This window comes from Hyperoodon ampullatus (genome assembly GCF_949752795.1).
Source record: "Hyperoodon ampullatus genome assembly, chromosome: 4".
NCBI classification, from domain to species: domain Eukaryota; kingdom Metazoa; phylum Chordata; class Mammalia; order Artiodactyla; family Ziphiidae; genus Hyperoodon; species Hyperoodon ampullatus.
Window position 1 is genome coordinate 33,016,307 of NC_136917.1, and position 12,365 is coordinate 33,028,671.

A 12,365-nucleotide genomic window follows, 5' to 3' on the forward strand; every position below is an offset into this window, starting at 1 on the left:
GAGCCAGACTACAGGCGGCAGCACAGATGCTGCCGACATTACGCTGCCATATAGGACTTGACATCCCGTGTGGTTCCATTTATGAGATGTTCTAAACAGACAAAGCCAACCCACTGCAGATAGGAAGCCAACTTGGATGGAAAAACCATAACGTAAGTGAGGAAGAAATAGTAGCTGCCACCAGCATGGCCGTTCCCTGAGGGGCAGAATCAAGTGCAGATCACCTTGAGGGGGGCCTGCTGGAGTGGGGAGGCTTGGGAAGGTAGAGACGGCCCCCGTCTTTTTTTTTTTTTTTGGCGGCATCACACAGCATGCAGGATCTTAGTTCCCCGACCAGGGATTGAACCTGTGCCCCATGCAGTGGAAGCACAGAGTCCTAACCACTGGACAGCCAGGGAATTCCCAAGACAGCCCGTCTTGATCCAAGTGACTTTTCCCCTGGCATTTGTTTCATGATTACTCCTTAAACTTAGCATTTTTCTGTATACATGTCATCTGTTACAATTTTTTTAAAGGTAAAAAATAATCACCTATGCATAAGCTCACGTCTGCAAATATATTTGGGGACAGGAGTTGGAGGAAGATATTTCCTTGAAATCCCACAGGTACTTTTGGAATTTCATCAATGTATGTCTTGTGCTTCCACCCCTCCAACAAATCATTTCTTTAAATGAGAAATGCAAACTGCCCCACATCAGACAACTGAGGGGCAAAATAAAGACACCGCTCTCAGAAGCCTGGGAAGAATGAATGGACATCCTTGCGGATAGGAGAGGGCAGGAAGAGGCACGGTTTCCAAGACTGTTCTCAACTCTGGAGCCACACACTCTTGGGCTCACTTCCCCCCCGAGAGACCCTTGAGAGTGACCTAACCACTTTGGGTTTTGATTTCAATAGTTATACCGATGTCAACGGGCTCTGGTGACAGTTAGTGACATCTCAGATGGGGACCAGCATGCGATAAGCACATTAGAAGTGCTGGTCATGGGAATTTCCTGGCGGTCCAGTGGTTAGGACTCCAGGCTTCCACTGCAGGGGTTATGGGTTTGATCCCTGGTCGGGGAAGTAAGATCCCGCAAGCCAAGCCAAGCCACACAGCCAAAAAAAAAAAAAAAAAGTGCTGGTCGTTATCACCATTCCAGATTAGACTTTATTTTAAAGAGTACAAGTCAAAAAAAAAAAAAGAACATTATGTTGCATACAATATTTGTGCATGTTGTGTACATTCATAACAGTTTGTTTGTTGTTGTTCCTTTTGGCCATGCCTCGCGGCTTGCAGGATCTCAGTTCCCTGACCAGGGACTGAACCCGGGCCCCTGCAGTGAAAGCACCGAGTCCTAACCACTGGACCACCAGGGAATTCCCGAGTTTGTATTTTTAAGTTGTCCCCCCAAATCTTTGTTTTAAATGGACCTGTTCATTAGGAAACTGGGGGACTGTCTAATATTCAGATTAATATGGCATTTGTGGAATGAATAATTGAATGAACAAGCAGATGAATATAGGCCTAGGTCTGCGCATGTAGATACCTGGGTGCCCACTAGTCTGCTCAGGAGACCTTGTCAGAGGGTGGCTGGAAGACTTGAGCCATTTGCTTGTGGTTCACTGGGGCCCCAGGATCTTTCTCTGCTTTTCTGACCCTGAACTCTATAGAGTATCCATTTCCCAGGGCGAAACCCAGGGCCTCTCTCTCTCACTTGAGTGGACGCCAGGACCCAAGGACATAGGGACTGAGAGGCAAAAAAACAGACAGCAATAACCTCCCCAAGCTCAGAAACACCAAAGGTCCAAGAGAGAGGAACAATTCAGAGACACAGAGATAACAGAACATAAAAACTGCCCAACCACTATGCCCCAGACACCAGGTCACAATGTCCCTCCTCTGTTCCGAACTCTTCATGGCCCCCACCTCACTCAGGGTAAAAGTTAAACTCCTCTCCACAACCCACAAGCCCTGTACAACCTGCTCCCACTGCCCCCCTCCTCACTCTGCTCCAGCCTGACTGGCTTCCTCAGATGCTCTGTGAACATCTGCTCCTGCCCCTGGGCCTTTGCACTTGCCCTTCCCTGTGTTTGGACTGCTCTTCCTCCATGTCTGGGCATGGACCCCTCCCTCACCTCCATCAGATCTTTGTTTAAGTGCCACCTTCTCCTCCAGGCCTTCCTGACCCGCCTCCCAGATCTAAAATAGTCCTCACATTCCCCATCTCCCTTCTCTGCCTTGTGTGTCCTGATACCACTTAGCACTAACATATAATCTACTTTATCCTACTTCTCCTCTGCCTCCCCCACTGTATCTGCCCCCAAGGGTGGGATCTTTTCTTGTGTCTCCGTCAGGGCAGGGCTGACTCTTTCACCTGGGGGTGATCAGGGGAGGTCCCTGCCCACCCCACCCCACTCCACCCCTGTCCCGCTGCGAGAGAAACACCTCCCGCCCCAGCAGATTCTGAACCCACTATTGGAGGTAAAGACCCGAATGGGTGAAAGGCTCTTCAGCCCCAGAGAGTCTGACATCCCCCTCCCTGGCCAATCTCTTACAATCTCCAGTGGCCACGGAAATGGATCCCCCGGCGCCTGGCGCCTGTCCCCTCCCCCTGTCTGCCCACCAGCTGGTTCTGTCCCCCGCCCCCACTCCTTCCATTCAATCACCATCCATCTCCAGCGCGTCCAGCCGGTGCTGGGAGAGCCTGAAGCAGGGCTGGGGGCGGGGGGACATTCACAGCTGTCCCCTGCCCCCCAGACAGCTGGGCACGGGACCCTCGCGGGGAGAAGATCACGGGAAACTTCCCGAGGGGGTTCAAAGGCCGCCAGGAGCACCATCCCTGTTCCCAAATCTCGGCGCCTGATGCGTCCCTGCCCCACACCAGGCCCAGAGGATGGGACGGAAAGAGCCCCTCAACTCCCACGCTTGGGGAGCTTGGGGGCCGAGGGAGGGGCCAGGAGATGGGTAGGAGGCGCGGAGGGTGCCGGGCAGCGCTTTCCCCGCGCCGCCTCCTCCAGGAAGGCCCCCCGGGCACGCCCCCACGCGTCCCACCGGTTCCAAGGGAGGACCTCAACCACCACCGCGCCCGCAGCCCTGCCGCGACCCCCAGCCCGGAACCCCCCCGCCCTCCCCACCTCCCCACGCCTGCGCCCCCGGCCGGAGGAAGCGGGCCGGAGCTGGCCAAGGCGGAAGGAGCTTGAATGGGGGGTGCCCAGGCGGGGGAGGGCCGAGCCGCCCCGGGGCGGGGCTCGGACACGTGGGGGCGGCCCGGGAGGGGGCCCGGCGGCCGCACTACCTGTTGATCTTGTGCGCGAAGGCGCGGCGCTCGGCTACCGCCATGGCGCTCCGCGCGTCCAGCCGCCGGCCCCGCCGCTGCAGCCGCGCGCACCGTCCCCGCCGTGGCCGCCGCCGCCGCCACCGCCGCCTCCCGGTTCTGGTCAGCCCGGGCTGGGCGGGGCCGGGGGCGGGGCCCTTCCGGGTGTCCCGGGCCGCTCCGTGCTGCCCCTGCCGGCCGGAGGGGGCGCGGGTCCCCCGGCCGCCTTTGCGCCCTCGAGGCTGGCCTGGGGAAACTGAGGGTGGCAGGGGAGGAGAGGACACGGGACTGAGGTTGGGGGCCTCGGACTTCCTCCCGGGGGATGCTGTTTCTGCCCTCTGGCTAGCAATCACTATAATCACCATAATAATGATAATCTCGAGCGTTTATTAAGCACGGCCCTGTAGTTCTGATATGTGGGAGGACCTATCCTTTCCGCCATTTTACAGATGAGTAAACTGAGGCACAGGGATGTTCAGGCACTTACCTAGGGGTCTCCATGGGATGTGCCCCAATCTGGGGTGAGGGCAGAGGAGTCCAGTTGGGCTCCGAAGCGCTAGGAGATGTGACACAGGACCCGGTGGTGGGACCTGAGTGAGCCAGTCTGGGAGGCTGGACCGGCCCAGCCGCCTCCAGTGCAAGGAGGATGTACGGATGTCTTGGTCAGTATGTGGTCTCAAATCTCTCCCCAATGGTTCCTCTCCCAGCCCCAAGGCAGCAGTCTTAATGGATTCTCCAGCCCCCACTCAGCATCTGCATATGCCAACTTCTTGCTCTCCTCCCAGGCTTTGCATGCCCAGGCACCTCCTCCTGATGGCCCTTCTAGCCCTGGTTAGAAAAGGTCCTAGGAACTGGGGTCTGAAGAATGCTAAGGCTCAGCTCTACCTCAGGGCCTTTGCATGTGCTGTTCCCATTCCTGTGTATGAGTGCTGTCATTATCCCCCCCTTTTACAGATGAGGAAACAGAGGCCCAGGACTTCCCTGGTGGTCCAGTGGTTACAACTTCGCCTTCCAATGCAGGGGGTGAGGGTTCGATCCCTGGTCGGGGAGCTAAGATCCCACATGCCTCAGCCAAAAAACCAAAACATAAAACAGAAGCAATATTGTAACAAATTTGGACCTCCCTGGTGGTGCAGTGGTTAAGAATCGCCTGCCAGACACGGCCGGGCCCTGGTCCAGGAAACTCCCACACGCCGTGGACTAAGACAGTGCACCACAACTATTGAGGCTGCGCTCTAGAGCCCGCGTGCCACAACTACTGAAGCCTGCGCTCCTAGAGCCCGTGCTCCGCAACAAGAGAAGCCACTGCAATGAGAAGCCCATGCACAGCAATGAAGAGTTGCCCCCGCTCAGCACAACTAGAGAAAGCCTGTGCACAGCAGCGAAGACCCAACACGGCGAAAAATAAAAAAGTAAAAATTTTAAAATATATATTGTAACAAATTCAATAAAGACTTAAAAAATGGTCCACACCAAAAAAGATCTTTAAAAAAAGAAAGAAAGAAAACTGAGGCCCAGAGAAGCAGAGTGACTTGCCCCAGTTGCCCAGTGGATCAGTGTCAGATCCTGAGCCCACAGGAGTGAGGCCTGGACTGTGGGGCCCCAGGCTCCTGAGGGCACAGGAGGGTGGCTCCCAGCCTGGCATGTGACATGTGCACACGTGTGTCAGCAGCCCACGCACCTTCCCAAGTGGTCCAGCCACTTTGGCCTGCGAGATGCCAGGTGTAACCCTGCTCATCACTCCCTGGTGTGCCCCACCCCGGGTCACCCTTGCTGCAACCTGCAGCCTCCCAGGCTAAAGTCATTGCCTCGCCTTTCAGGCTGCTGGTAGCTGCTGGGCAGGAAACGTGAAGATGAGCAAAGACTGGCAGGTTTCTCCACTCCTCTTTGCCTATTTCCAGTCCAGCCCCCATCATACCTGGTCTCCCAGCTCCCACCCTCACCCCTCACAGTTTGTTTTCCCCTCGATGGTCAGAAGGAGCCTGGGAACACCCGAATCAGATCAGCTCTTCCTCTGCTTAGAATCCTTCATGGCTCCCACCTCATTCAGAGTAAAAGCCAAAGTCCTCACTGTGGCCCACAAGGCCCTGCATGATCTGACCTTGTCATCTCCCTGCCATCCCCTCCTCCCATTGTCTTCCTTAATCACTCCACTCCAGCTGCCCACCTCTTCCATGTGGCTCTAAAGACTAGGGCGCAACTCTACCTCAGGGCCTTTGTACATGCTGTTCTCCTTCTCACGTGTGGGTGCCATCACCATACCCCTTGTACAGATGAGGAAACTGAGATTCACGGATGCAAAGTGACTTGTGCCATTTTACCTAATGAATCAGTGTCAGATCTATCATTCCAGATCTGTGGCCCAGGGAGCCTGACTCCAAAGTGGTTGTCTCTAAATACCAGCTGGGGGACTTCCCTGGTGGTCCACTGATTAAGAATCCGCCTTCCAATGCAGGGGACGCGAGTTCAATCCCTGGTCGGGGAACTAAGATCTCACATGCTGCGGGGCAACTAAGCCTGTGGGCCACAACTAGAGGGCCCACACGCTGCAACTACTGAGCCCATGTGCTCTGGAGCCCACCCGCACAGCTAGAGAGAAGCCCGCATGCTGCAACGAAAGATCCCACATGCCACAACAATGATCCTGTGTGCCTTAACTAAGACCCAATGCAGCCAAATAAATAAATAAATATTTTAAATAAATAAATACTAGTTGGGGGACTTCCCTGGCGGTCTAGTGGTTAAGACTCTGCGCTTCCAATGCAGGGGGCACCGGTTCGATCCCTGGCTGGGGAATTAAGATCCCAAGTGACACCCAGGAACGGTCAAAAATAAAAAATAAAATAATAAAATAAAATAAAATAAATACCAGTTGGATCCCAATCCAGGCCAGGCTGTGTGACCCAGGGTAAATCTCTCAACCTCTCTGAGCCTCTGTTTCCTCATCTCCTCAGTGAGGGGTGTGGTCAGCACTAAGCTCCAGGCCCTTGTGGGAGCTGATTCCACACAGGAGCCAGTGGGGGCTATGAGCCCTGTCTTAGTGGAAAAACTTCTTCAAAGAACCCTCCAAATAAAGGTCCTGCTCCAGCTACCTGCCCACCCTGGTGCCCGCCAGACTTGATTAACAAGGCAGTTCCTCTCCGGGATACGACCAGGCCTGACTCAGCCAGGCGGGGCTGGGGTGACCCCGGCAGCTGCTCAAACAGAAGCTGAGCTTGGTGGGGACTTTGGCCTCCTCTGGCTGGTGTGGGAGAACAGCCTGTGGGGTCTGATGGCAACAGCTTGCGGACCTAGGAGGAGGGACTGCACTGGTCCAGGTGGTGAGTTCAGAGTAGGAATGATCACAGGGAGGGCTTGGAGTCCAAAAAGACCTGGATTCCAACCCTGGCTTGGCCACAGCCAGGCTAAGTGACCCGGATGGGGTGGGGGTGTGGCTCTCTGGACCTCAGTTTCCTCACCTGTGAAATGGGGATGTTACCTTCAGAGCTGACCCTGTGGGCCCATGTTCGGTGCCCATGAGATGTTGTCAGGAGAGCACAGAACCCGGGAGATGCCGCCTTGTCCTATTGTTTTTCCTGCCGCTTCCGGAGCCGGGGGAGGAAGCTGGGAGCCGGCCCAGGGTGTCCAGGCCTGCCTTTGGGAGTTTAAGTCACAAAGACAAAGGCTGGGGCCAGAGAGGCCAGAGGGGCAGGCCACAGGCTTCCTGTTTTTCTTTGAACAGATGGCCAAGCTGCCAGACGCTTGTCTGTGTGGATGCTAATCCGCGTCCCTGGTAATCACTTCTTATCCCTCCTAGTGACACTTCTGTCCAGTTTGCTCATTTCCAGTGCTCTTGTCACATTCCAAAGTCTGGGAATTTTTCTCCAGGGGTCCCAGACACCCAAGGGGTCCACAAACAGAAGTCAGGGGGGTCCATGAATTTGGAGGGGAAAAACTTGCATCACTCACGCCTGCCCCTGCTTCTAACGTTAACAGTCATTAGAGCTGCTACCGGGCCTCGGTATTTAAGTGTGAGGAAAGATGTACAAATTCCATCACAATTAAAGCATATTTTGATAACTGTATCGCATGTAATGGGTTTGTAATGGGTTTCCTTTACCATCTGAGGTGTTTTATTTTAGGCACTTACAAACTTCCACTGATAAGGGCCCACGGCACAAAAAGGTCCCCCTACAACATGCCTTTCCCTGCCTAAAGCCTGCTGTGGCTCCCCATTGCTGTGGGAAGGAGCCAAGCTCCTCCCTGTGGCCTACAGACTCCCTCATCTGCCCCATAAGACTGCTCCCCCTTCCTTTTCCCACCTCATTCATTCACTCCAGCAGTATTTATTGAGCGTCTGCTGTATGCCAGGCATGGGAAGGAGGTAATGTCAGTGCTGAGACCTGAAGTTCAGGCTGAGAAGGGGAGGCAGGGAGTTCTAGGCAGAGGGACCAGCAAGGCAAAGATGGAGAGCAGAAGTAGAAGTCATCCGTGTGGAGGGCAGGGAGGAGAGGATGAGACTCAAGGGTGGTGAGTTTGTGGGATCAGGTCTGGTAGGACCTCCCAGTGGGGGCCTGGGCATAGCCCAGCAGGCAGTGGGGAGCCCTGGAGGGGTGCAGAGCAAGACAGGGGCACCCTCTGGTTTGTTTCAGGAAGATCTGATTCTCCCGTCTGGACTGGCCCCTACGGTGATCTTTTCTCCTCTCGAGTTCCCTGTGTCACCTGTCCCACCATTGAAGCACAAGTGTGAGTTGGCTGTAAGGAACTGGGGCACACGTTGCAAGAACTTTCTCACCGACCGACCAGGGCTCCAGGGGACACCTTGCCTCTGTGAGATGGAACCTCTGAGGCACATTCACCAGATGAGCCAACTAGGCTCAGAAAGACTCCGGCGACCCAACTGAGAAGTGGTGGAGTTAGGACTTGAACCCAGAGCCACCTCTTGCATGAAAGCCCTGCCCTCCACCCTGTGGCATTTCCTCCTTAGCACAACTTTTTGGAGCAGGCGGCAATGACTTCCACAAAACTCTATCTTCTAGATGGAACAAGTTTCCTCAGGCCAGCAACTTCCTGTATCTTTACCACTGCACCTTGCAGTGGTTACATGCTCCGATTCAAATCCTGCACCTTGGCTATGATGCCAGCCTTTAACGACTCATTTCACGCTTATTAGAACGGCTAAACTAAAAATACCGACAATACCAAGTGCTGATGAGGATGCAGAGAAACTGGGCCTCTCAGATGCTGCTGGTGGTGAGACAGGCCGGGACCTGGGACCGTTTGCTGCCTGCCGTGCTTACACCTGGACAAACGCCTCCTCCAGCAACAAAATACAAAGAAACTATAAGGGACTAAAAATAACTGCATGCATGGGCAGTTGGGGCAAATTATGGACAAGATACAAAAAGACCAAAAACCCATACAGCACCACCATGGGGGTTGACAGACCGCCTAAGCCAACCCTCCAGGGAACCTGTTACTTGTTTTTACTCCCTCCTGCTGCAACAGGGGCCCCAATAAAGCCTTGCCTGAATTTCTTGTCTGGCCTCTTATCAATTTCTATTGATTAAGGAGTCCAAGAACCCTGGCTGGGAATAGTGGGAATGCAAAATGGTGAGCCACTCTGGAAAACAAGTTTGGTGGTTCTTAAAACACTAAGCATGCAACCACTGTATGGCCCAGCAATCCCACTGCTGTGAATTTAGAAATGAAAATTTATGTTCACATAAAAACCTGTACGTGATTATTTACAGTAGTTTTATTCATAATCACCAATAGCTGGAAACACTCAATTGTCCTTCAATGGGTGAATATAAAACAAACTTGGGTCCATTCGTACAATGGAATATTCTTCAGCAACAAAAGGGAACAAACTACTGATACAGGCAGCAAAGCTTTACGCCCAAATGTTTTATGTTGCAGTGAAAGAGGCCAGGCTCAAAAGGCTGCATGTCGTATGATTCCAAATATATAACATTCTCAGAGAACAGATCTCTAGCATGAGACAGCAGATCAGTATTTGCCTGGGGCTGACTACAAAAGGCCAGCATGAGGGAATTTGGGGGATTGTTTTGGAGTTTTGGAGCTCACCGGCAGGACAGCGATGATGATGACCCAGTAATCAGAGCTGTCATGGGGGGAATGCCAGGCACTGAGGCACTGAGGGGGGCCCTGATGCAATGTTTGACCCAGCCGGACGGCTTCTCAGAGGAGGGGGCATCTGAGCTGAGACTTACAGGCTGTGCTGGAGTCCGGCAGGTGAAGAGCCTTCCAGGCCATGGGAACAGCATGAACAGAGGCCCAGAGGAGAGACATTCAGGAAACTGGGTGGTGTTTATTTGACTGAGTATAGAGATTTTTTTTTCTTTGAGATTCATCCTTTTTTTTTCTTTTTTCTTTTGGCTTCTCAGCATGACTGGCGGGATCTTAGTTCCCCTACCAGGGATTGAACTGGCACCCTCGGCAGTGAGAGTGCCGAGTCCTAACCACTGGACCACCAGGGAATTCCCTCCAAAATTCATATGTTGAAGCCCTACTTCCCAGGACCTCAGAATGGGACTGTATTTGGAGACAGGGTGTTTGTTTGTTTGTTTAAATTAATTTTTATTCGAGTATCGTTGATTTACAATGTTGTGTTAGTTTCTGCTGTACAGCAAAGTGAATCAGTTACACATATACATACATCCACTCTTTTTTAGATTCTATTCCCATATAGTGAGTAGAGTTCCCTGTGCTATACAGAAGGTTCTTATTAATTATCTATTTTATATATAGTAGTGTGTATGTGTCAATCAGAGATAGGGTCTTTAAAGAAGTTGTTAAGTTAAAAAGAGGTCCAGTTAAGACAAAGCCACCCCAGGGTACAGAGGTGCCATGGGTAAAGAAGAGAATCTCAGAGGACTGGGATTACCAGGCCACCTGGAGCGATGCAGAGAGGAGAGCGGGTGGTCTCCAGGGGGGCAGGGCCAGACCTCAGAGCGACAGAAGCCACTGTACTTGCTCCAAAAACCCATGAGGAAAAACTTCCGATGTGGGACGGAAGGGCCCATGACAAGAACCTGCTCCAAGGGTTCAAGCCACAAAGCAAGGTCTCAGCCTGTTTTCTTTAAGGCCACAGAGGAAATAGTTACTAGTTCAGGGATGGGTTGATCTGACCTCAGCCTTTTGGGCTGAGCTGTGGGCATCTTCTCTCTCCTTAATCTTTCGTATTTACTCCCGTGGATGGACAGCTGACCTCGGGCTACCCTCAGCTTGCAGTTTCTCCTTACCCCCAGCTCAGAAGCAAAAACTATACTTAAAAAAAAAAATAGCTTTGGGACTTCCCTGGTGGTCCAGGGGTCAAGACTCCATGCTCCCAATGCAGGGGGCCTGGGTTCGATCCCTGGTCAGGGAACTAGTACCTGCATGCCGCAGCTAAGACCTGGAGCAGTCAAATAAATAAATAAATAAATAAATAGCTTTACTGTGGGGGACGGATAAATTAGGAGTTTGGGATTAACATATACACAGTACTGAGCAGATATATGTGTATGTATAACGGATTCACTTTGCTGTACACCTGAAACTAACACAACATTATAAATCAACTATACTCCAATAAAAATTTTAAAAAACCCAAATATGCTACTGTATATAAAACATAACCAGTAAGGAGTTACTGTATAGCACAAGGAACTATACTCAATATTTTGTAATACCCTATAAGGGAAAAGAATCTGAAAAAGAATATATATATATAACTGAATCACTTTGCTGTACACCTGAAGCTAACACAACATTGTAAATCAATTATACTTCAATAAATTAAATTAATTTAAAAATAGCTTTATTGAGATATAATTCACATACCACACAATGCCCCATGTAAAGTGTACTCCAGTGGTTTTTAGTATTTTCACAGATATGTGCAGACTTCATCATGGTTGGTTGTAAAATATTTTCATTACTCAGAAACTCCTGTACCCTTAGCTCTCACCCTCTTGTTTCCTGTCCCCTGTCCCCATCCCCTGAGCCCTGTGTAACCACTAACCTACTATCCTGGACTTCCTATGACTGGAATAAAATAACATGTGGTCTTTTGCATCTGGCTTCTTTCACTTAGCATAATGTTTTCAAGGTCCATCCTTGTAGCGTGTGTCGAAACTTCATTCCTTATGTGGCTGAATAATAAATATTTCATTGTATAGATATACCCCAATTTGTTCATCCATTCATCAGTGGATGAACTTTTGGGTTGTTTCCACCATTTGGCTATTGTGAATAACGAACGCTTCTCCGAACATCTGAGTACAAGGTACTTGTGTGTGGTTAGGACTCTGAGCTCTCACTGCCGAGGACCCCGTTTCGATCCCTGGTCCGGGGAACTAAAATCCCACAAGTTGCGAGAAGTGCCCCCCCACCCCAAAAAAAGGAAAAGTCAGCAAAGTACTCGTGGGGACGTATGTTTTCATGTCTCTTGGGTGCGTATCTAAATGGGTCAGATGGTAATTCTATGTTTAACCTTTTGAGGAACTGGCAGACTGTTTTCCAAGGTGGCTGCGCCCTTGTACATTCCCACCAGCAGTGTATAAGGGCATCTATTCCTCCACATTCTCACGTGAAAACTCTCCTTGAGCCCATTTTGCAGATAAGACTCAGGTATACTGAGGCTAAGCATGGATCAGGATCCCACAGTCAGTGAGGGGCAGTGCCAGGTCTGGCACTCAGATCTTTAGACCCCAGACACAAGGGTTTTCTCATTTCATTGAAGCTTGAATAAAGAGTTGATGGGTCTTTATTGAGCTCCTACTGTGTACCAGGCGCTGAAGACATCCAGTGAACAAAGCAGACAGGAATCCTTGCAACTGTGAGGAGTAGGGGCATGGAGAGGACCTAGATTATTTAAAATAATGTTACTAAGGTTAATATAAGGTAGAAAAATTTGGAGGAATATATGGGATTAAAAGGAACTCTTTTGGGACTACCCTGGCTGTCCAGTGATTAGAAGCAGTTTCACTGCCAAAAAGATAAGTTGGGGGGACTCTCTTTTTCTAGGTGGCTATCAATTTTTACAATGTTTGGATGTTTTTACACTAAGCATAGGTTATGTTT

General features: G+C 51.3%; 1 protein-coding gene across 1 annotated transcript in view; it reads right to left on the bottom strand.

Moving 5' to 3' along the window:
• Positions 1-3,386, bottom strand: part of DOCK6 (dedicator of cytokinesis 6) — a 42,162-nt gene extending 38,776 nt beyond the window's left edge. Inside the window, exon 1 of the mRNA XM_079703882.1 lies at positions 3,279-3,386. Coding sequence (XP_079560008.1) covers positions 3,279-3,322 — 44 coding nt within the window. The 5' untranslated portion in view covers positions 3,323-3,386. The remainder of the gene's footprint in view (positions 1-3,278) is intronic.
• Between the last annotated feature and the right edge of the window lie 8,979 nt (positions 3,387-12,365).